The sequence below is a fragment of the Camelus ferus genome, chromosome 29, assembly GCF_009834535.1.
Source record: "Camelus ferus isolate YT-003-E chromosome 29, BCGSAC_Cfer_1.0, whole genome shotgun sequence".
NCBI classification, from domain to species: domain Eukaryota; kingdom Metazoa; phylum Chordata; class Mammalia; order Artiodactyla; family Camelidae; genus Camelus; species Camelus ferus.
Window position 1 is genome coordinate 18,283,126 of NC_045724.1, and position 23,604 is coordinate 18,306,729.

The 23,604-nt window shown below is 36.5% G+C and overlaps 1 protein-coding gene and 1 long non-coding RNA gene across 4 annotated transcripts in view; one reads left to right on the top strand and one right to left on the bottom strand.

Annotated features, from left to right (window-relative positions):
* The window catches only part of CPA6 (carboxypeptidase A6), a 181,359-nt gene that overhangs the window by 129,924 nt on the left and 27,831 nt on the right, over window positions 1-23,604 (top strand). The window contains exons 7-8 of the mRNA XM_032469855.1: window positions 18,124-18,234; window positions 18,742-18,832. Of these exons, the coding sequence (XP_032325746.1) occupies window positions 18,124-18,234; window positions 18,742-18,832 (202 nt within the window). The remainder of the gene's footprint in view (window positions 1-18,123; window positions 18,235-18,741; window positions 18,833-23,604) is intronic.
* LOC116660420 overlaps window positions 1-23,604 on the bottom strand; it is a 135,968-nt gene that overhangs the window by 69,079 nt on the left and 43,285 nt on the right. The gene's annotated exons all lie outside the window — the stretch shown is intronic.

Genomic DNA, 23,604 nt, shown 5'->3' on the forward strand with positions numbered 1-23,604 from the left:
GGCAGGAAAAAGATGAGCAAGTGATTGCATTTTGCCCTCCTGCTATGGATCTGTGATTTAGGTACCAAAGACCTTTAGCATCTGTCGATTTAACATCCTCTGTTTCAATACTTTTCAGTGACTCTGATGGTTGATGACTCATAGTGATTTCTCATTTTCTGAGGGCTTCATTGAAATTGTAAGCCCTCTGAGGCTAGCATACAAGTGGGTTCTTATCCCAGGAGTGGGCCAAACTCATGGACCAACATCTTAATATGTTCTGATATTTTTCTATTGTCAAGAATGCAATGACTTTCATAGTTTTTCTTTTTAACCTTGACTTCTTAGGGTTTTTTTTTAAGGCTCCTAAAATAAAACCAACTGCTGGTACTGGTAATAAAAGTGAAGAAGCCTAAGGAAATGAAGATTCTTAGCCAGAGAATAACCCTACAAATTACTTATAGAAAACCATTAAAGATACAAAAGATATTTAAATATTTCAGTTATATTTCACTATGTTTTATGGGAAAATTATGAGACCTAGTGAAGTTTGTGATTATGAAGACTCTCCTAGTCTTGGAAAATCTGCCTCACAAATGTCAAGAATGTAGTAAATTTGTAAAATCTGCCTCTCCATCACTACCAAACCCACAAAAATAGGCTTAATTTTATAAATATTACGTAATAATAAAATTTTCAAACTATTCCCACTCGGAGTATTGAGCAATTCATATTCATCTTCTCTTGTCCTACCATTTCATCCTGGTAGGACAAATGCAAAAACTAAAATTGTTCACTCTACTACCTTGTATTAAAAATCCATTGCATACACACAACATATTGACTGCTCTCAAAATTCAAAAAGAAAAGGGGGGAATTGTTAAAGTACAGAATATCTGTTGTTTATAGACTATGGCCCTGTGTATTACTGGAGAACATAAGAATGTTATCTCCCAAACATTTACCTCACCCACACATGTGCAACTTCTTTGTAACTCCTAAACTTACTTTATTTGTTCAGGTGGTAATCACCCGTCTCTTCCTGTACCAGCATCAAGGGCAGAAACTATTTGTCTTGTTCATTGCTAAATCCCCAGTACCTGACACTAAATAGCTCTTCAGATACTTGCAAATGAATGGGAATAATGGGAATCCAGTGGTTACGACAGGGAAAGATTTCTGGGAAATGACCTGTCAGTTCATCTCACAAGGATATGAATGGTGCCACCTGGAGTTTGGCAGTGCGCGATCTGTACAGCCATCCACGGCAACCCTAGGACCCAAGCTAAATTCCCAAGGAAGAGGAGAATGCAGTATAACCACAGAAAAAAGGAAGAGGCATGTATGATGACTATCAAATGAGGGTAACTGATTTTAGAGCAAGAGCATCAATTAAGATCAGGATCTATTTCACCGATGATGGGGGGAAAGGCTTCTCCCTCCTACGCCAGGCCAGCTTCATGCATGCAGATGACTCTCGATTTCTGCGCCTCTGCTACCCTTTCCACGCCTCTCTCATGTTCGCTGTTTATGGCTGTCACTTGCCCTCACCTTGCTACCCCTCCACGACTTAATCATACATTTCCCATCTGAGTCAGGGCAGCAACCAGAGAGGGAAAAAAAAGGAGGACGGTGCAGTGGGGTGGGGTCACTAGTCCTAGTGTCCTTGTGGAAGCCATTCAATTCAACACATTGAATTGAATGAAAATGAAAATATAACATATCAAAATTTGTAAGTCACAGCTAAAACAATGCTAAGAGGAATGTTTACAGCAGTAAATGCATACATTAGAAAAGAGGGAAACTCTCAAAACAGTAATCTAAGCTCTCACCTCAAGAGCCTAGAAAAACAATAGAAAATAAAGCCAGAGCAAGAAAAAGGAAGTAATAGGAATAAGAGCAAAAGTCAATGAAATTGAAAACAGAAAATCATTAGAGAAAATCAGTGAAATAGGGAGCTGGTTCTTGAAAAGATCAATGAAATTAAATTTCTATCAAGAGAGACAAAGGAAAAAGAAGATACAAATTACCAATGTTAGGAATGAAAGGGGGATATCACTGCAGACTCTGCAGATACCAAAAGGACGGTAAGAGCATAGTATGAACAATTCTACACATATAAGTGTGACAGCTTCGGCAAAATGTGCCGGGAAGTTGGAAAACACAAAATACCACAATTCATCTATTATGAAATAAGTAATTTGAATATCTCTATTACTACACTAAGGACACTGAATTCATAATTCTAAAATTCAAAAAGAAAGAAATCTCCAGACCCAGATGATTTCACTGAAGAATTCAACCAAATGTTTAAAGAAGAACTAACACCAATTCTACAACATCTCTTTCTGAAAATAGGAGAGAACATTTTCAATTCATTTTATAAGGCTACTATTACCCTAATACCAAAATCAGACAAAGACAAAATCAGACCAAAAAAAAAAAAAACTAGAAAATAGATTCAGAAATCCTTAATAAAATATTAGCAAATAGAATTTAGCAATCTCTAAAAATAATTCTACAGCATGACCAAGTGGGGTTTATTTCAGGGATGCAGGCCTGGTTTAATATTTGAATTTAACCATATTAACAAGCCAAAGAAGAAAAAAGTCTACATAATGTTAGCAATTCATACAGAAAAAGACTGACAAAATTCAACAGACATGCATGATAAAAACACCCAGAAAAAGAGGAATAGAGGGGAACATCCTCAGTTTTATAAAGAACACCTACAGAAATCCTACAGCAAACATTACACTTAATGGTAAATGACCAATGGCTTCTCCTTAAGATCAAGAACAAGGTTAAGGATGTCCACTCTCAACTCTTAATTAACATAGTGCTGAAGCAGAAGAGGAGGAAATAAAAGACATACAGATCAGAGATGAATAAATAAAATTTTCCTATTCATAGATGACATGATTGTCTACATAGAAAATCCCATGGAATCTGCAGGAAAATAGAACTAAGTTCAGCAAGTGAGTTCAGCAAGATCACAGGATACAAGATAAACACACAAAAATCAACTGCATTTCTATATACGAGCAACGAACACATGAATGCTGAAGTTAAAAATACAATACCATTTATAATCACTCAAAAAATGAAATACTTTGGAGTAAATTTGACAAAACACGTATAGGACTTACATGCTGAAAACTACAAAATATTGATGAAATAAATCAAACAAAACCTAAATAAATGGAGAGACACCATATTCATGGATTGGAAGACACAATACAGAAAAATGTCTAGGGGAATATATATGTGTGGATGGGGAGGGCTATGTGTGAACTCTCTGTATATTCTGCTCAATTCTGTTGTGAACCTGAAACTGCTCTAAAAGAATAAAGTCTATTAAAAAAAAAGAAAGGAAAATGTCAATTCTCCCCAAATTTATATATAGTTTTAACACCATTTCTATAAAAATTCCAGCAAAACTTTTTGTAGGTATAGGTAAAATTATTCCAAAATTTATATGAAAAGGCAAAGGAACTAGACGAGCTAAAACTATTTTGTAAAAGAATCATTCTACCCAAATTTAAGACCTATTATATATCTACAGTAATCAAAAATATGTAGTGCTGGTGGACGGATTGACAAAGATAAACGGAACAGAAGACCCAAAAACAGAGCTACACAAATGTGCCCAAGCGATTTTCACCGAAGGTGCAAAAGCAATTCAATGGAGGAAACACAGACTTTTCAACTAATGGTGCTGGAGCAAGGGGACTTCCATAGGCGAATAAATGAACTTCAACCTAAGTCTCATACCTTCTACAAATATTAACTCAAAATGGATCACAGATTTAAATGTAAAGTGTAAAATTACAAAACTTTTAAGGAAAAATTTTCAGGATCTAAAGCTAGGCAAAGAGTCCTTAGCCCTGACACCAAAGCCATGCTCCATAAAAGGAAAAGTTGATAAACTGGACATTATCAAACTTAATCAAAATGTAAAACGTTGCTGTGTGAAAGACTCTGTGAAGAAAAAGACAAGCTACAAATTTTGTCATATATCTGATAAAGGACTCATATTTGAAATATATAAATTCAAAACTTGACAATAAAAATGCAAGCAGTCCAATTAGAAAATGAGAAAAAGACATGAAGAAACATTTCTCCAAAAAGTATACAGATGGCAAAGAAAAAAAAAACCACACACAAAAAAGATGCCGTTAGAGCAATTCAAATTAAAACCACAATGAGCATTCCCTAACAGAACGGCTAAAATTATATGCATACACACAGGCAGAGAGAGAGAGAGGGACTGACCCACCAGCCAACGCTGGGAGGATGCGGAAAAACTGGACACACACATCGCTGGTGGGAACACAAGATGATGGAGCTACTCTTGAAAACTAGTTTCTTTTAAAACTAGACATGCTAGTATCATGTAACCCAGTAATTGCACTCCTGGCATTTATCCCAGAGAAATTAAAACTTACGTTTGCTCAAAAATCTGTACACAAACATTTATAGCAGCTTTATATATAATAGGCAAAAACTGGAAACAATCACAATATCCTTCAATGGGCAAATTACAAAAAACTATACTCCGCAAAAAAAAAAAAAAAAAAAAAAAAAAAAGGAACAAACTATGGAAACGTACAATGTGAATGAACCTCCAGAGAGTTATGCTGGATGGAAAACCAAACCCAAATAGACACATACTGTATGATTTCATTTATTTAATGTTCTTGAAGTGACAGATTACAGTTGACTCTTAAACAACATGGGTTTGAATGATGAGGACCCACTTACACCCAGATTTTTTTTTCAATAAAACTACAGTACTACGTGATCCTCGGTAGGCTGAATCCAGGGATGTGGAACAGCAGATATCAAGGGCTGGCTGTAAAGTTATACGTGGATTTTCTACTGCTTTTGGAGGGTCGGCGCCTCAGCCCCCACATTGTTCAAGGGTCAACTACATACAAATGGAGAACAGATTAGTGGTTGGTGGGGGTTAAGGAAAGGAAAGTGGGCGTGGCTATAAAAGGGCATCAGGAAGGGTCCTGGTAGTGATGGAAAGGTTCTGTAACTTGACTATCAATTTCAGTATCCTGATTGTGATATTAGACTATAGTTTTTTAAGATACTACCATTAGAGGAAAGTGGGTAAAGGGTACAGGGATTTCTCTGTATTAATTCTTATGATTATGTGTGTATCTACATTTATCTCAAAATTTTAAATGAATTGTAAAAAATAATAACCAGGTCTCCAGACTCCTGGGTTCCATTCGCTTGGGAACCAGGTGCTACTTCCTGCCTAGAGAATCAGATGATTTCATCCCTGCTCTGTCTTCTCTGCTGTATAACCCTCATCAGCTGAGCCTGACTCACTGTACCATGGCCCTGGGAGCTGCCCACACTGCTGCTCCCCACTCCCAGTTTAGCGAATGAGTCCCTGAATGTCTTGGACACACAAAGCTCAGAAAACAGTGACACAGAAGCAAGCTACCTGGTTTAATCGACCGGTGAGAGGCGCTTGATTATCTTCTTATTTTGAGAATTGCTCAAATGAACTCATTATCTCAATACATAACTGATACTTGTATTCATTATCTCAACATATAACTGCTGGCTGGCAGACATTTTTAAGATGCAAAATACACAATAAGATTGTGGGCTTTTATCTTTTAAACTGAAAATCATTTAATTATGTGGAAAAACAGAGGGCCATCACTTTTGATTTCAATACTTGCTACCTCTTTTTTCTAATTTTTATATTACAAATTTTTATACCCTGTAAGCAAAATAAAGGAAACCAATAGAGTTACACTTACATTGCAAAATCTTTCTCTTATTCAATGCTTGTTTATAGCAGGTTAGCAGAGCCATTATTAATGTTATATTCTTAGAACTGTGGAGTTTCTGTCGAGCGGAGCCTAAGGGGGGACAACATGGTAGACTTACTATTGAAATGTGTATTACAGGTGCCCCTTCACCACAAAACCAAAAAGGAGCTTTAAGAAAAACTACCTATTTTTTTTTATGGTGATAAACTTTTCTTAAATTTGTCATGGGCCAAAAGGGTTGATACAGATACTAAATTCATCAAAGAAAGAAGCCTAGAATAGATAAACAGGAGAAGGAAACAGAGGTAAATATACAGAACCCGAAAGTTATCTTTCTGTAACAGTGAACAGACATTATTGCCAAAGAGTAAGAGACTTAAATCCAAGGGCAAACAGAGGGCAGAGAATAAAGAAAATAGACAAGTCGAGACTTTTGAAAAGGAACAGTAACTAAGCTTAAAACAAATGGACTTAAAAATTTAATTGCAAAGCAAAGGAAACCACCAAGTTAAAGTAGGATTAAAAACAGTTTAGCATTTCCTCAAAAAGTTAAACATAGAGTTACCATGCAACCCCAAAATTCCACTCCTGTGTATATAACCAAGATAAATGAAAACATATATCCACACAGAAATGTGTACATGAATGTTCATAGCAGCATTTTTCATAATAACCAAAAAGTAAAAGCAACTCAGACGTCCACCAACTGAAGGATAAACAAAAAGTGGCATATCCATAAAATGGAATATTATTCAGCTATAATAAGTACAAGACAAGCTACAACAAAAATGTGTTAAGTGAAATAAGCCAGACCCAAAAAGCCACATATCATTCCATTTATATGAAATGTCCAGAATAGGCAAATCCATAGGAACTGGATGTAGATTCATGGTTTCCAGAGGATGAGGGGAGAGAGGAATTGGGAATGACTATTAACAGGTACAATGTTTCTTTTGGGGGTGATGGGAAAGTTCTAGAATTAGATAGTGATGATTGCACAACATTATAAATACACTAAAAAAACCATGGAACTGTACATTTTTAAATGAATTACATCTCAATTGAAAAAAAAAAAAAGAATGAAGTGTTGATATTTGCTACACATTGAACCTTAAAAGCACTATGCTAACTGCAAGAAGCCAGTCACAGAAGACCACAAATTACACAATTCCACTTATATGCAATGTCCAAAATTTATAGAGACAGAAAGCAGACGAGTGGTTGCCTATGGCTGAGGGAATTGAGGGCACTGGGGAGCTGATACCTAAAGGATATGAAATTTCTTTTTTGGATGATGAAAATATTCTAAAATTATATAGTGGTGATGGTTGCATAACTTTGAATCTATTAAAAACCACTGAATCGTACACTTTAAAAAGAAGAACTATCAAATGTGTGAGTTATATCTCAATAAAGCTCTTATTTTAAAAATTAGTCTTAAATACAAATTTATACAAATGGATAATAGATTAGTAGTTGCCAGGGCTTCAAATTGGAGGTTGTAGGAGGGAAGTGAGTGGGACTATTTAAGGGCGACATGAGGGATCCCTGGAATGTCCTGTATTTTGGCTGTACCAATGTCAGTATCCTGGTGTGATGTTGTGTGATAGTTTTACAAGATATTACCGTTGGGGAAATGGGGTGAGGGATACACAGGAACTCTCTCTATTGTTTCTTACAACTACATGTGAATCTACAATTAATTCAAAATTAAAAGTTTAAGAAAAAAAATTAGTCTTAAGTACAGTTCCCTAGAAAATATTTATATTAATTGGTCTAACAATTTCTTATCACTCCATTTTCAGCACTCTGCATTATGGGGGTCAGCAGAAGTATAAGTCATGGTCCCAGCACTCAAGGAGCCCACGTTGTATTTGAGGGGAAATACTTATGTAGTATATAACATAAAACAGAGTATCTTTGGGGATTAAATTACACTGAAGGAATTCAAGAATCAGAGAAATCCAGGAGACTTGGGAAGAAAAGATTAGGGTAAAATTTGTGGGGAAGTGAGTCTCATTAGGCCTTGGCTGAGATGTGGGAATTTGAGCAGAGAGTTATAGTAGTGCTCTAAAAAAGGGAAAAGACTGATGTTGAGAACATGATGTAGATTAACTGAGACCAAAGCCTGTAGTCTGTGTGAGTAGACGAACGCAACATGAGACTGGCTGAAAAATTATCGTTAGCCTTGTAAGCCAAACAGTGTTCGGTCCAATAAACAAAAATGAGAAAATACCGACATGGAGGGAAAAGCATGTGTCATTGTCTGCATTAAAGATGAACAGCAATGATACACAGAAGAAAGAAAGCAGGAGCCCAGAGTGAGGGCAACAAACTCAAAGAGTTTAGATTAAGAATCTACACATGGACAGGAAGAGTAGATGCAGGAATGGAAAGTAAAGAAAGGGTGTATATAGTTCAAATGAAAAGAAAAATCACTCATTCATTCAACCAAAGGCTGATTGAACCAAAGGCTCACTTCTTTTTATGTGAAGGCAGCTTGATGGGTTCTATCATGGTACAAATAGTATACTGTAATGTATACAACATTAACCTTTTCCTCAATTCATTTACTACAATTCTACTGGGGAAATGAGAAACACAAAGGCAGCACCAATAAAGGAAGTCTCTAGGAACTGATGATTGGCTTGATATGGGGATGAAAGTGCAGGATGGGTCAAAGATGGCAAGATGCCCAAGAGAGTGATGGTGTCATTGAACTTGGTGGGAGCACCAATCGAAATGCTGGCAGTATCATTAGTCTGAAGGGAAGAACCCAACACCACACTATGTGAAGCAAGTTAAATGATTGATTTATCCAACAAGAATGACTAAGTGCCTACCACACACTAGGCCAGGCACCGTGGGTACTGGCAAGGGAGACAAAGGACTATCAAAAATTCTGCTCTCTTGCAACTTGATTCTCACGGAGCAAAAGAAGGAAATACTCTGATGAGAGGTTACAGAGATTCAGGAAGTAGCCAAATGAATGAATACCTGATTCACAGGCTTAACTTGGGCAGCAGACATCCAAGGATAAATTCCAGTGATTTTGCCAACTGTAACAGAGTTGTTTTTAAGTATTTTTCTTGTCTGTAATATTTAACCAGATAAGAAGAAATGGGAAAAGGATGGAAGACTGTAACAGTTCACCCCTGGAGTTCTGATACAAGTTCGGGGGAGTCCTATTCATAGATGGGGTAGTCAAGCAATTTTCAACAGCAGCCCATTTTTACATCTTTTTATTTTTCATCTTTTTATTCTTTAATTGTAGAGAGGCCACTTAATTCTTTGTTGCCGGTGCAGATGGAATAGCATTTGCTTCATTTCTCAGAATTATCTCAAACTGAATTGAGGTCATTTGGGCTTTGTTCACTTTTGAGAGTTTAAAATTGTCAGTCTCCAGGGTTGAGCATCTCAAGCCATGGCTGGTGCTAGCTGGCCCTGGAGTTATGTATAGCATTTAATTTTTGCCTCAGATAATTCTAAACTGCTGGGACAAATTTGACCAGTCTTTATTCATAGAATATTTAGTGAGTAACTCTGGGAAATATTCATTTGATTTCCCAAGTGAGGAAGATATTTTCAAGCCTAAAAGCAAAGGAGGAAGGTATAAAGGAAATGATTGACAGCCCTGGTTTCGTTAAATATTTCAAAGGAGTATTTCATGATAGGGAAAACTGTTGCTATATCAAAAATAAAATAACCATGCTGCTATATCAAAAACTAAAAGTAAAATAAAAACCAGCATGGACATTATAATTTGTAAAATCTGCATCTGAGATACATATATATGAGAAATATGCTAAATGTTAAAATAATTATGGGTGATTTTTATTCTTATTTTTTTTAATTTCCCAAGTTTTCTATATTGAACAAAACTAAAAATGATAATATTTTTTAAACAAATTGAACCCAGCCAAAACTGAATAATTTCATTCTCAAACCAAAGTCATCTAGGCTTGAGTCATATATTCCTACAGGTATTTTTAAATCAGTGGGTGAATTCTGTTTAACTCAGTGGCAGACTAAAGATAAAGCAAAGGTTTGGGGGAAAATGATCTATGGGAAAATTGGGACAAAAATGGTCTGAAATGGAAAGTTCTTCCAGACTTTGAAGCAGTGAATATACAGGCGGGTCTAATTTGGTCCTGTTACAGAAAGGTAGCAGCAGAAAAAAGGAGGAGGAGAAGGAAAAGAAAAAGCAAAGGAAAACTTTCTTAGTTTCCCAGGTGTTCCTTTGCTGCTACATAAAGTGAAAGCTCACCCTTCTGGACCCAACCTGGTTACACTGGAAAACCACATTCATTGCACATTCCCACACACCTACACTTGGCACTAAGGTTGGCTAGTCCTGGTGCCGAAACCTGGCGCGTGATTCAGATGTAATATGTAGATGGTTCACATCGCCAAACATAGGAATAGGAGATTTTTCAGGGAAGAGTTATTTTCTAAGAACCAGCTGGTGATTCTAAGCAGGGTCAGCAGTAACATTTGCAGACTGCGGTGGGCTATGTGTACGGGGCGGAGTGCTAAGGAAGACTTGGAGTCGTGACTGTCGGAGAAGCCCTTCAATTGGGAAATCTTTCCAGAACGGGAAGGTTCTTTCTCTCAGAATCCAAGAGTTTTCCGAAAACTACTCATTTTAGATTATCACCTTTCAGTCTCATGATTATGTCTTGGCAGGAATTAAATGTAAAAACATAATGTAACCCCTCAAATGTAGGTATGAAATTCAAAGTTTTCATTAAGAAATATACCACTAAAAATAAGAGAAGCCTTTTAAAGAAGAGAACTTAAATTGCATGTATAAAATGTGCCAAAAGCCAGGGAATAAAGAATTGAGAGGGTTATGAAGCCCAAATCAAATATCTAATGAGTTCAGTTGAGTAAATGAATAAGTCTTTGTTCTTAACAGCATAATTTAAGAAAAACAGTTCATCATATAAGAATGATCTGCATTTTAAAAATTGTCTGACTTTGTTCACTACCGTCTCAAGTAACTGATATTTTGATTTGTTTTATGCCAACCTTTTATTACCTTTAACTTCCCCTCCCCCAATCTTCTCTTTAATCCTCTGCACCTTCCAGCCTGGCTCTTTCTCCCCTTTCATTCAATTTATGCCTTATACATAGCAGGATCTGTATTAATGTTTGTTCACCTTAATTGAATTGAAAGCCATTGCACCCAAGGTACTCCACTATTCAATACTTGAGGATGTTCAGGTCACTGTTTATAGAGGCAGTCTTCACATTTTCTGCACAGAAGTGCAGGGCTGTAGATGCGACCAGGCACACTGAAGCCATAAAAATCTATCTTGATAATCAATGGGGAAAATTGTATTTGTTCTATGACCCTCACGTATTTTTGTCAAAAGATTAAAAACTCTTACTCTGTTTTAAATATGTAGGGAAACGGCCAAAAATAATCAAACTAATATTTATTCATTACACTAAATTAAGACATTAGAAACATCGATCATTAAAATGTCTAATTTCTTTGTAAAATAACTGTACCATGGGTAGTTTGGATACAACTTACAACGAAGTGAGCATCTTCCTTATGCTTTGGCAAACTGTCATACTCCTTTCTTAGTTTGCATTAGCTTCCACTATTTTTTCCCCTGCACTTTCAATGTCAAAAAATATCTACAAGAGTTCCTTTAACATAAAATGTTGACAGCGTGCTTTCTTCTGGAACATCTTCCGCCTTTCTATTACAACCATTTTCCTCATTTTTGTCAGTAAGTTTGTCTTCGTTAAGTTCCTCTGGCTGCACACATAGAGCTGAACGGTGGCAGTATCCACATGCCTGCAGTCAGCTATTTCTTCTGTAATTTCATTTACATCTGATTCACATTGCATCTCTGCACTTTCTGGTCCAGTTCCCTCTGACCATCATCCATTTTTGTAAAATGCTACATGGGTTTCTCACTGGAAGACAAGGGGTGCTACAGCTACACATTTTGCTTTCTGCACGTGAACTGAGTAACACATGCTCAGTGACCAATGCCTCACCCAGACTTTAAAAGAAGTGGCACAATGGGTCACAGATCGTGATGCGTGGCTGTTACTTGCGTAGGGATTTGTAGACTGAAGACCTAGGGGTAGTAACTGAAACATGAGCTGTACTTGTTGGAGGACTGGTGTAATTTAACTAAGCCATGGTAACTGAAATTCGCATATATCGGAGCCACGCAAAGTGCAGACACCAACACTTTCTTTTTTGTAGGTAAAAGATTCTTACGTAGTAGATTTTAATAATGCCACAGAGTTGGTCCTGGCCTCTACTCTGTTGGTCCTGGGTGAATAAAACCAACCATTGTTATTAGGCTAGCTCTGTATAAGAGTTCTAGAAATGTGAAGTAAGAAAAAAGTAGAGTGGACATGCATCTAGTATTACATAGTCTTCCTGGTTATACAAAACATTTCATAGATTTATGTGTATCTCTTATTAGAAAATATAGATTAATAGATAATATTTTCAATTGTCGCTTGCCCTGTTAGGTTAATCAATATCTGAAGGTTTTAAGTGTAAATTAAGTACAAAAATAACTAGATTAGCATATTCTTTTCTCCATCCTTCATTCACAGAACCTTTGCTCAGGCTGCTTAAAAACCATTATTTAGTTACCATAGTGTATTTAATGAGCTTCCCACATTGCAACATCGAATATCTTTATAAATTAAGCTCCCTTTTTAAAAATTTCCCTAGAAACTCTTTCCTGCTCTGATTAATTCTCCTAGTATCAAATTGTAAATACCTCCTTTGTGTCAAGGTGCACCTACTTTGGTGCTACAACTTTTTTCCACCCTAAATAATTTTACTCCCCTCCAGTCTAGGTGAGAACATTCTTCAGCTTGACTGGTGACTATTCTGTTCCTTTGGCCTCAGCTGTTAACAGCTAATTCTCCCAGTGTGCCCTTCATTGTTTGTGTGGTTATTATTTTGAGTGACTTCTATAGTGACTCTAGAAGAAAACCAAAAATAATGGAAAATTTAAAAGCTACCTTTTTAAAAGCCAGCAACACCAATCCTCAAAAAACAAAAACAAAAACAAAAACAAAAACAAAAACAAAAACACCCACATTCCAGGTTGCCTTGGGCTCTAAGAAAACAACATCCAACCACCCATAAATCCAAAACCAGTGAAAAGGAAGGAAATTCTCAGGCCTAACTTTGTCCTACTAGACAAAGACTTAAATAAATGCAAAAAGTTCTTCAAATTTAACCAATTTGGTAAATTATAGTGTATGACATGGCATCTACTATGGGCAAGCCAAAGTAGTCTTGGTAAGTGATAAGTACCAAATAGATTCATTCTTTGTCTTTCTTAAATCAACCTCAGAAATTCCCTGACCTAATCCCAAATATACAATTCTCCTACCAGAAGGTAATCCTCAAAAATATCTCTGGTATTTCCATTTAAAAATCAAAATCCCCTTCAGCGAAGTATTTTTAAGTAAGTTGAGCCAGTTAGGTGAGTGCAGTACCTAAAGACTGCCACACTGAGGCGTGTGGTGCATTGTTTTGTGACTGGCTTTCAGATCATGACTAAGGCCTTCAAGCCTCATAAGGAAGAATTGTCAACAATAGTCAAGAAATTAAACATGTAAAGTCCAGATGGAACTTGGTTAGTAGCCATCTCCTTTTCTGTGTGTAGAGGTGGTGGGAATTGATTGCTAAAGAGTCCTACACATTAGAAGGAGAGCACCCCCCCCCCACCACGTTCTTTACTGGTTATCATATGCTAGAATAATAGGAAATAGAAAGTCACCTGGTCGTCTTTTTTCTGAAAACACCACCTAAATCATACAAGAGAAATGATCTATGTCCTATTACTTAAAGCATTCAAGCAAGGAGGGCTCTGAATCATCCTATTCAGCACTGAACAGTCATCACATTGTGATCATTCTCACTTTGTCTGACCAGATGGAGAATGGCGGTGATTCTTAGAGTTCTAAAAATCACGAATGTAGCATATGCAATACAATGACACCCTGTTTATTTGTCAGAGGAAAAGGATGTTCTGGCAAGTCTCAGAAATTAAATCTGCTCCAGAATAGAATACTAGAGAATAGCTTTTAGTTAATATATTATTTGGAAATGAAGAACTTTAAAATGAGGCCATGTTAATGGCTTCAAAATATATAAAACGGTATTTGATAGAGTTATAAGAAAAAGTGATAAACCTAAAATAATAATGAGTTTTCTAGTACAACTCAGTGATTAAGACAGCAGACAGACAAAATTTTTAGTAAAAATACAGATGATAAAAACAATGTAATTAATAAGCTTAATCTAACAAACACATAGAATCCATACCCAATAATTTGAGAATGCGTATTTGCAAAAATTGACTATATGCTAGGCCACAAAGCAAGGTTCAAGAAACACTAAAAAATCTGTATCACATAGACCACATTCTCTAGCTATAATGCTGTTATTAGAATCTATAAAAATGTGACTTAAAACTCACATTTTAAAATACAATATTTATAAATAACCCATGGTTTATACAAATCAAGGAAATTTTTCAATATTTATAACTAAATGGAAATAAAGCTATTGTATATCAAAACATATAAAATATAGCTAATATATTACTGAAGGGGAAATTACAGTTTAAATAAATATATTAGAAAAGAATAAGGTCTCAAAATTAATGAGCTAAGCTTTCAACACAACAAATTAGAAAAAGGGTCAACAAAAGAAACAACAGAGTAGAAACCAATGAAACAAAAACTAAGATATAGCTTCCCTATTATATCTTTTGTTTATTATTTAATTAATTTCTGCTGTAGGCCTAGATGGTTTACTCTCCCAATAACAGAGTAATATAACCTTGATACCAAAACAAGGACAAAATAAGAAATTATAGGCCTACCTCACTCAGGAATATAGATGTAAATATTAGCAACCTGAATCCAGTCAATGTAATAAGAATACATATCATAACCAAATGGGCTTATCCCAGGAACATAAGAATGATTTCACAATAGAATATTGCTTATTGAAATTGATCATAACAACTATGATTATATTAATACATGAAGATTATTTTGCTAAAATCCAGTAGTAATGACAAAAAAAATAAACAACCAGCCTAATATAGAACAGAACATCTTTAATATTCTCAACCATGGTTTCAAAATTAATGTGAAGGGAGAAGGGTCAAAAATAGCCAAGACAATTTTGAAGTGAAACAGCATGGGGAGACACATCCTATCAGACTCAATATATTCTATGTAAACCACGGTATGGTTTTGGTGAATGGGTAGAAACCAAAGTGCACTAGAGCATTTCCACCCACAAAGGAAATCGTGATGCTCGACAGAGGTGGCACACTAACTCACTGGGGAGAAGACGACACATCCAAATGAGTACAGTGATGCAACTGGTCTTCCCTAATGGAAAATTAATTAATTCATAAATCTCAACTGCACATCATGTAAAAAAAATCATTTCTGGGAGGATTAAGACCTACACTTAAAAAGAAACTTTAAAACAGTTTTTTGAAGAAAATACAAGATAATAGCTTTATGATCATAAGGCAGAGATGGGTTCTTAAATAAAACCTATACATTTAATGGTGATAAAATTAAAAACATGTACAAGGACATGATGAAAATAGGAAACAATAAGCTGCAAGAAAGGAAGATGCTCATGATGCATATAACCTAAGGATTAAAATTCAAAATATAAGAATAAGAAGAGAGTTTAATGGAAAAAATGGGTAAAAATATGAGTGAACAATTTATAGAATGGCCTATTATATAAAAGCTGTTCAGCATAATTTGTAATCAGGGAAATGTGAAGTAAAAGAACAAAACACAATCTCATACCCATTAATTTTATTTTTAATTGAAAACTTAACAAAACCAAGAGTTGGTAAGGTTGTAGAGCAATGGGAACTCTCATTCAATACTGAAGAGGAAAACATTTACTGAGTTAGACAGAAATTGGCAACATTTAATAAAGTGGAAGGCAGGTAAATCCACAACCCAGCAAATTATTCCTAGATATAGATCATAAAGAAACTCACACATGTTTAGAATTGTGCAAAAATGTTCACTGCAATCTTATAACAATGAAATATCAAAAATAACTTTACTGTCCATCAGCAAAACAAAGGATAGATTTATTGTGCATTTACCTATGATGAAATACCATCTCACAGTTAAAATGAAGAAATGATCAACTAAAGTGTCAAAAAATAACATTGGGGAGAAAATCAGACTGAAGACTGACACATAATGATCTCATTAGCATGAAATTTCAAAGCATGCACATGTTATAAATTGTTCATGAGTCCATCTGTATGGAGCAAAACATAGATCATGCATGGGAATGATAATGTCAAATTTAGGATAAATGATTGGCAGGTCATTATATTCTTAGAGAATCAGTGATTAGAGAGTAATAAAAAGGGAGCTTCAGTTTTATTTATAATGTCTTGATTGTCTTTTTTTAAAAGATTTGATAAAATATGGCAAGAAATAGCTGGTGGGCACATGCATGTAATATTTTTCTCTGTATTTTTTTCTATCTTAAAATATATTGTGATTTTTAAAAAGGAACTTAGCAATATTTTCTCCAAAACAAAAATATGGCGGTCAATTGCATTGGAGGAGGAGAAGGCAGGATAAGATGAGAACCTGTCCATGCAAGTCTCCAGCACAGCCTGGCACTTAGGTGCTAACAGGGTCTGTCTTTGGAAAAGGCGAGACTGCCCCAGTTTGGACTAAGACAAATGAGCCATGGTCCCCAATGCTAAGAAAGAAGGCAGAGAAATTACCATGACTTTTTCCTACCCCTTCTTTCCTGACTTGTTGCTCCAACTCCCTTTCCTTACATCTCTTCTCTCTTCCTCCCTAGAGTGACATAAAAAGCCACAATTGCCTAATTTTAAGGGGGGAATGTTAGCTCATCTTACAGCTGTCTCTGCCATCCCCAACAGGAGACTTCCTCCAAGAACTGGGGGATCTCCATTTATTAGCAGAAAACAAAATTCCAGAATATGTACAATTGATCACATACCAGGGATTTTCCTCTAGTTTGAGGCACTGGACAGTTAATAGAAATTCAAGCATATATGAAAATTCTACTGAAGCTATTTGGCCAACAAATTATTGAATCTTAAATAAAGGAGAACAAAAAGAATTGTATTAACATTTATCAACTTGTGTTGATATCCACGGATATTTAAATTATATTTAATAAAATTGTACTTAACTCATGTTCTTGAATATATCCCTATATTTTTATTATTTCTAATATAGTGATAGTTTCTAACAATAAATTATATTATTAGATTGCTGCCTATGAACAGAATTCTCATCATGTAAATACAGAATGCTGCTTATGATGGGTTCAGAAATCCTACTTAACTGGATATAAAACAAAATTGAAATTTTAAGTATTAAGTTTGCAAGGCAGGATATATGTAAGAATTATTTTATTTTGCCTTGTGTTTTTAATATGATAAAAATTCAAACAATCCAAATGGGAATACAATGAAAGGTAATTCTCCTTCCCATTCCTTGTCCCCCAGTTCTCCTCCCCAAAGGCAGCCATTGTTGGAAATTTTCTATGTGTTTCTCTGAGATACTTACAAATAGACAAACATGCATCAAAATGAACTTTTTTTTTAAAAAAGTCCACTTCATATGAATGATATTTCAAAACGTTTGTATTCTTGACTTAGCACATTCAATGCTTTTCTATTTGAGGCCAAGTCTATGGTGCAGAATCTTCAGACTTGGGGTCAGGACCCAATCCCAAGAGCAAGATTTCAAAGGAGCCACAATAAAGGTGACCCAATAGGTAATAGTCACTGAACTTTCTGTAGCAAAGTCAGGAGAGAAGGGTGTCCATGCAGTAAGTTCCAAGACTTGAGTCATACCAATTAGACATAAACAATTAAGTAACATATATAACTAGCCTGTATTACAATATATCATGTAAAGATATCAAAATATTTAGGTAATTATTTTGTCCACAATTGTTGGGATCTTAAAAAGAACCGATTATTCAAAAGCCTATCTAAATTGTTGATTTCTTAATCAGCCTAAAATTTAGCCAGATCTGAAAAACTGCAAGAGGCTGCCCAAATAATCTATTTTGCCACCATTGCTAAAACATTATCAGTAATGAAGAGACAAAAGTCTCAATAAAGAACATGTGATGTCAAAGAGTATAGTTCATATTAACTTTTTACTCTTTAACCCAACATATTTGGTACTTCCCATGGATAGAAAGGATTTTTCATTTTTTTTTTTCTAAATGTGTATTTGGGGTCAATGTGTAAGAAAAACAAAAAATGTCACCTTTGTCTTTTAGGCTCTTCTAACATATAAGAGTGACCCAACCATGAGAAAAATGTTGACTCATCTGTATTTCTATATCATGCCTGTGTTTAACGTTGATGGATATCATTTTAGCTGGACCAATGTAAGTCATTTAGCCTATCCAATTGAAACGAGAGACTGAATAAATCATGGAAAACAGTCCCAAAACAGGAAGGAAGCTTGGTGGGCCACCAGCCTAGTGCTTCCAGAGCCACAAAAGAGACTTCCATTCTCCCCCCTAGCACAGCAGCAACCTTTTAATTTTGTTTATATATGTTTGGCTTTGCATAAGATTTCATGTAAATAAAGATTTCTCCTTCCAAATAAATTATGAAAAGTCACTGGTCTAGTCCAGTTCATTCAATTTTGCCTTTGAAGAAGCGAGGCCAAGAGAAGAAAAGAGAGAACAAGTTTGTGGCAGAAACTGGAGCATGAACGTGGTGTCTCCACTGCTAATCCCGTTCTCTTCCCACTCCCTGGACTGGTCTAGTCCCCGAGGAAGCCTCCCTCCCCTCAGTGCTGTGACTCATTCACTGATTGAGCTACTGAAATACATGTGAATAACCTTCCTGAGTATTTCTTCTGTACCTATTTTCTTAATTACATCTAGGATAGATTCTGGAGAAAAACAAGGTCAAGGAACTCGAGGTTTCGCTGCCGTGGGGTGGATGCCAATCGTAACTGGAGGGTGAAATGGTGCGGTAAGTTGGGGACTATTTGGGATTCCAGTACAAAGTTTCCCACAGCTTTCACTCTCAAAGATGGTGAGCCTGTTAGGACTCCACTGTAAGATCGATGTTTTTCTGTCTGCAAAAACCTAGTACGTTGTACAGTGTAGCTGTAATTTGCAAAAGAAAATGAAAACGTTTTTATAAAAAATACTTAAGTATCAAAGATTTCAATCAGTCAACCTAACCCTAAAAATTGAAAATCTAAGCACAGATGTAAAAAGCAGAAAACTGAGGAATATTCATTATTCAGAAACTAAAACAGGAACTATAGTTTGTGGTATGAATCCAGTGAAATGTATTCAATCCTTTCACTGAGAGCAACCTGATTCTGCCTTCATCTGTCTGCGATGAGCAAAGATGCCAAATCCTTGTCTAGAATCTACCAACCAGACAGTCGTGCACTGATTGGCCCCTCACACAGTGAAAATATTTCCACTACATTTTCATGATACCTTTCAGGGAAGGAGAGGATGTCATTTTAAGGACAGAAACTCTTGTTGCAAAATAAAGAAGCAGGTAGGTAGCAAAAGAGAAGGAGAGAAACAGAAAATTAGCCATGGCTAGTATAAAGGAGGCAAAACTTTACCCATCTTGGGTATTTAACTGGGCTCTCAAAAAGACAGATTAACAAGAGAAAAACAGCTTATTAATGTCTGCAGCGCATGTCACATGAGAGAAACCTTATGAAAAGTAACTCAAAGTGGCAACTTAGAACTCCAGCTATACAGCGTCTGCAGCAAAGAGCAATAAATCTGTAGAGAAAATGATAGAACAAAGGGAAGCAGTTTTAGGCTTCCAAGGGCGGCACCCGGTGGGAAGGTAAATAAATGGGAGGAAACTAACGAAGAAGGTTTGTTTGCAGATTCTTCTGGTGCTGTCTCTGGGCTAAGAGTCTGTCTCCAGCAAGAGGATTTATGTCCTGTCTTTAGGCAGGAAAGGGGACAGCAGAGAGAGAGCTTTTCCTGCACTTGCTGCTGCTTAACTGCCTTCAGCTCAAAATAATTTTTATGTCAAAGAGGCATATTTGGAGGTGACGTATTCTGGTTTTCTTTGCTAGTATCATACTTGGCAATGGCAGAGAGGGGAGAAGTGTTACCTAAATGCAGTTGTTAGGAGCTGCCCTTTCTCAGAGTCCTTCCTTAGTTCCCTCAAAATACAGGCCACTGTGTAATAGAAAGTCTTCTGTTGGTCTCTTAGAAGTGAGGCCCGTCACAAAACCCCTCCTTCTGTGATGCTCTGGTTCTGTATCTCGGCCACTCCCCCCATCCCACCAGCGTCAGACAGAACAACTGGGCACAGGCTGAGACTCCTTCCACATAGTCCTCCGGGCACCCTCAATCAGTTAGAACTGACAAATCAGAATATGGTAGAGCAGAAAGAATGGGATTCTAGAAGATGGCAGTTATGGTTGGAGTTACCAGCATTAGCTCAGTGATTTGGATGATTTTCTTCAATTTACCAAACTACAGTAATAGTACCCACCTCATAGAGTTCATACAGGAATTAAAGGATTTTACATATGTTGAATGCCTGATTCAGTCCCAGCTCCAAACAGGGGTCCAAATCTCAATGACCCAAACCTTCTTGCTCACCCTCTGGAACAGTCAATTCATCCCTGAGCCTCAGGTCAATCGTTCCTAAAACTGCCTCTTCCCTTTAGCAGAGTGTTGTAATGACAAGCCGTGAGGCCAGCTTTAAAGTGTTTGTACTTATGGGAAAAGACAAAGCATTGTGTAAATCCTATAAAGTGGTAGGATTTGTGGCTGTTTAGATATTTTTTTCCTTCAGCCTGGACTGAGACAGCAAACTTGTCCACCTTAACTCCCTGAGACCAGTAATTTTTTTAAACCTTCTTTTTTCCATCTCTAGGATAGACCCGCTTTGCATGCTCACAACTATGTGTCCCCTTCCACTAGCTGGCAGGCACCTGTGTCCACACTTGTGTCACAGGCATGACGCCCTCGATCACCTGAGAGACTCCACTGAAAGGGTAACTGAGCTGAGTCACATGCTCAGGTCAGCCAGCTCGGCCTGCGTCAGGTTAGACTCCTGTCAGTAACCAGTTACAAGTAGGTGTCTAGCTTCCCTCTGCTCCTCTTCCTTTCCCCTGCTTCCCTCATGCATATGCTTTCTTTGATTTCTTAGTTCCAAAGAGAAGTCCCAACCAGAATTCCTTTGAGTCTCCCCATTTTTGAATCATTTCTGATTCCTCCTGTGAGTCAACGCTCAATATGTACAAGGGACTTCGTCGTTGTCAGTTGCAAAATGACCTCAATGGACCGTTGTAAATGAGGTAGAAATGCAGACGATCCCACTGGGCCCATCTCCCACTCAAGGTCTTCTGAGTGGACTTGGCTGGTCTGACAGGCAGACAGATGTGGCTTCCTCCCAGCTTCAGACCCATCTCCCCACAGCTGTATGCCTGGCCAAGGGGACAGTGACTCTCACGGAGGGAAGGAACCACTCTTAGGTCAAGGGCATTAAAGGAAATGAAATCCCTAAGTTAATGTCCAACTAAAACCCATAGTATATATAATTGATACAGAAAAGCCCAGGACCACTGAAAACACCATTGAGTCAACATTGAACTGACAAAAACAAATGTTTCTTTCTCTTATTGAGTTATAGTCATTTTACAATGTTGTGTCAAATTCCAGTGTAGAGCACAATTTTTCAGTTATACATGAACATACATATACTCATTGTCACATTTTTTTTTTTGCTGTGAGCTACCACAAATGTTTCTTTCTCTAAAATGATCAAGTCTCCAATTTAAAGAGTTGAACATGAAACTGCTCTTTATCATGAAAACTCTAGCCTCGCATACGACAGTGTGAATCTTGAGCACACTCAACGTGGAGGAGACAGATAGCTTAGAGCACACACATGGACACAGGGACACCTTGCAATACTTCATAGCTCCCCCAGGGCCTTCAGGCCATGAAAGAAGTATCAGTGCTCCGCAAGCCCAGCAGAGGGACTCAACAAGTCAGTAGTGGTTAGGAACCAAGAATAAATATATACATTTCATTCATTCATTTGCCAAAATTAATTGAGCACATGCTTTCTGCTAGATACTATGTTGTTTTTTCTTTCCTCTATGCCCTCTTTTTAGAGAACACTTGAGCACTGATTTTTCCAAATTGGAATAAATCCAGGAGAAAGGCAAAGGGTTTGGGTGATATCCATACTGAGCTTTAATCCGTGAATAATTCAAGTGTTGCCTGAACATAAATCACTATTAGGACAACCAACAGATATGAAAACATGTTTGCAAATCATATATCTGGTAAGGGATTGTATTCAGAATATTTAAACAATTCTTACAACTCAACAACAAAAAGGCAACCCAATTTTAAATGCACAAATGATTTGAACAGATATTTCTCCAAAGAAGATAAATAAATGAGAATAAGCACATAAAAAGATACTCAACATCACTGGCCATCAGGAAAATGCACATTAAGGTATCACTTCACACCCACTAAGATGACTATAATAAAACAGACAGACAATAATAGTATGTGTTAGTGAGGGTGTGGAAAAACTGAAACACTCATGCTTGCTGGTGAGAAAGTAAAATGATGTGGCCACTTTTGAAGAACTATTAAACAGTTTTCCTAAGTTAAATATAGAGTTACCATATGGCCTAGGCATATATCTACAAGAAATGACATTCGTCCATACAATAACTTGTACATGGATGTTTACCGGCAGTATTTATAATAAACAAAAAGTAGAAACAAACCAAATGGCAGCTATCAACTGATGAACAGATAAACAAAATATGGTATATCCATACAATAGAATACTATTTGGCCATAAAAAAGAATTAAGTGCTGATAAACGCTGCAACATGGATGAACCTTGAAAATATTATGCTAAGAGAAATAAGTCAGTCACAAAATAACAATATTATATGATTCCATTTATATAAAATGTCCACAATAGACAAATCCAGAGACAAAGGGCAGATTATTAGTGGTTGCCAAGGGCAAGAGAGATGGGGTAGTGACGGCTAATGGGTAAGGGGTTTCCTTTGGGGAAGATGAAAATGTTTTTTAATTAGATAGTGGTGATGATTGTGACTATACTAAAACTCAGTGAATTGTACACTTCGAGAGTGAATTTTATGGCATATAATTATGGCTCAATAAAGCTGTTATAAAGGATTTTAATTACCATTTAGGAGCAAGTTAGGCACTTACTAAAATGTAACTACTCTTTTTAGAATACTCAGTTACCTAATATTGTAAATTACATGTAATACAGAGAAAACCATATTTTTTAGGAGCCCAATCGCATATGCTCCCTCCACATTGCCCTTCTCCTGCCAACACCCCCCCCAACTCTATCAAAATAAGAGGGCTCTGTTTTAGTTGGGCAAATATTTTGATAGATCAACTAAGATGAAAAGGAAACTATAACCTAGTGGTTATTTTCAGCCAATGCCTATAAAAGAACAGTAGATGGTCACTGGTCTGCTTTCTAAGAGAATAAGTTCCTCCAGCTGAAGGGCTTCAGTTTTTAGGGAGTTATTCTAGCTGAGAACCTGGCCTGAATTGCTGTAAAAATATAGGGAATTTCAGAAAATTGTGGGCAAAAGGAGATGAGGGGTTAAAAGAGAAGTAATGTTGCCTGAATATCTAGAAAGGGGTCTGGAACTCAAAGATGTCTAATGAGGATTTTAATTAAATGTTACTGTGACGTATATAAATTCTCTTCAGTATGTGTTTCATAAC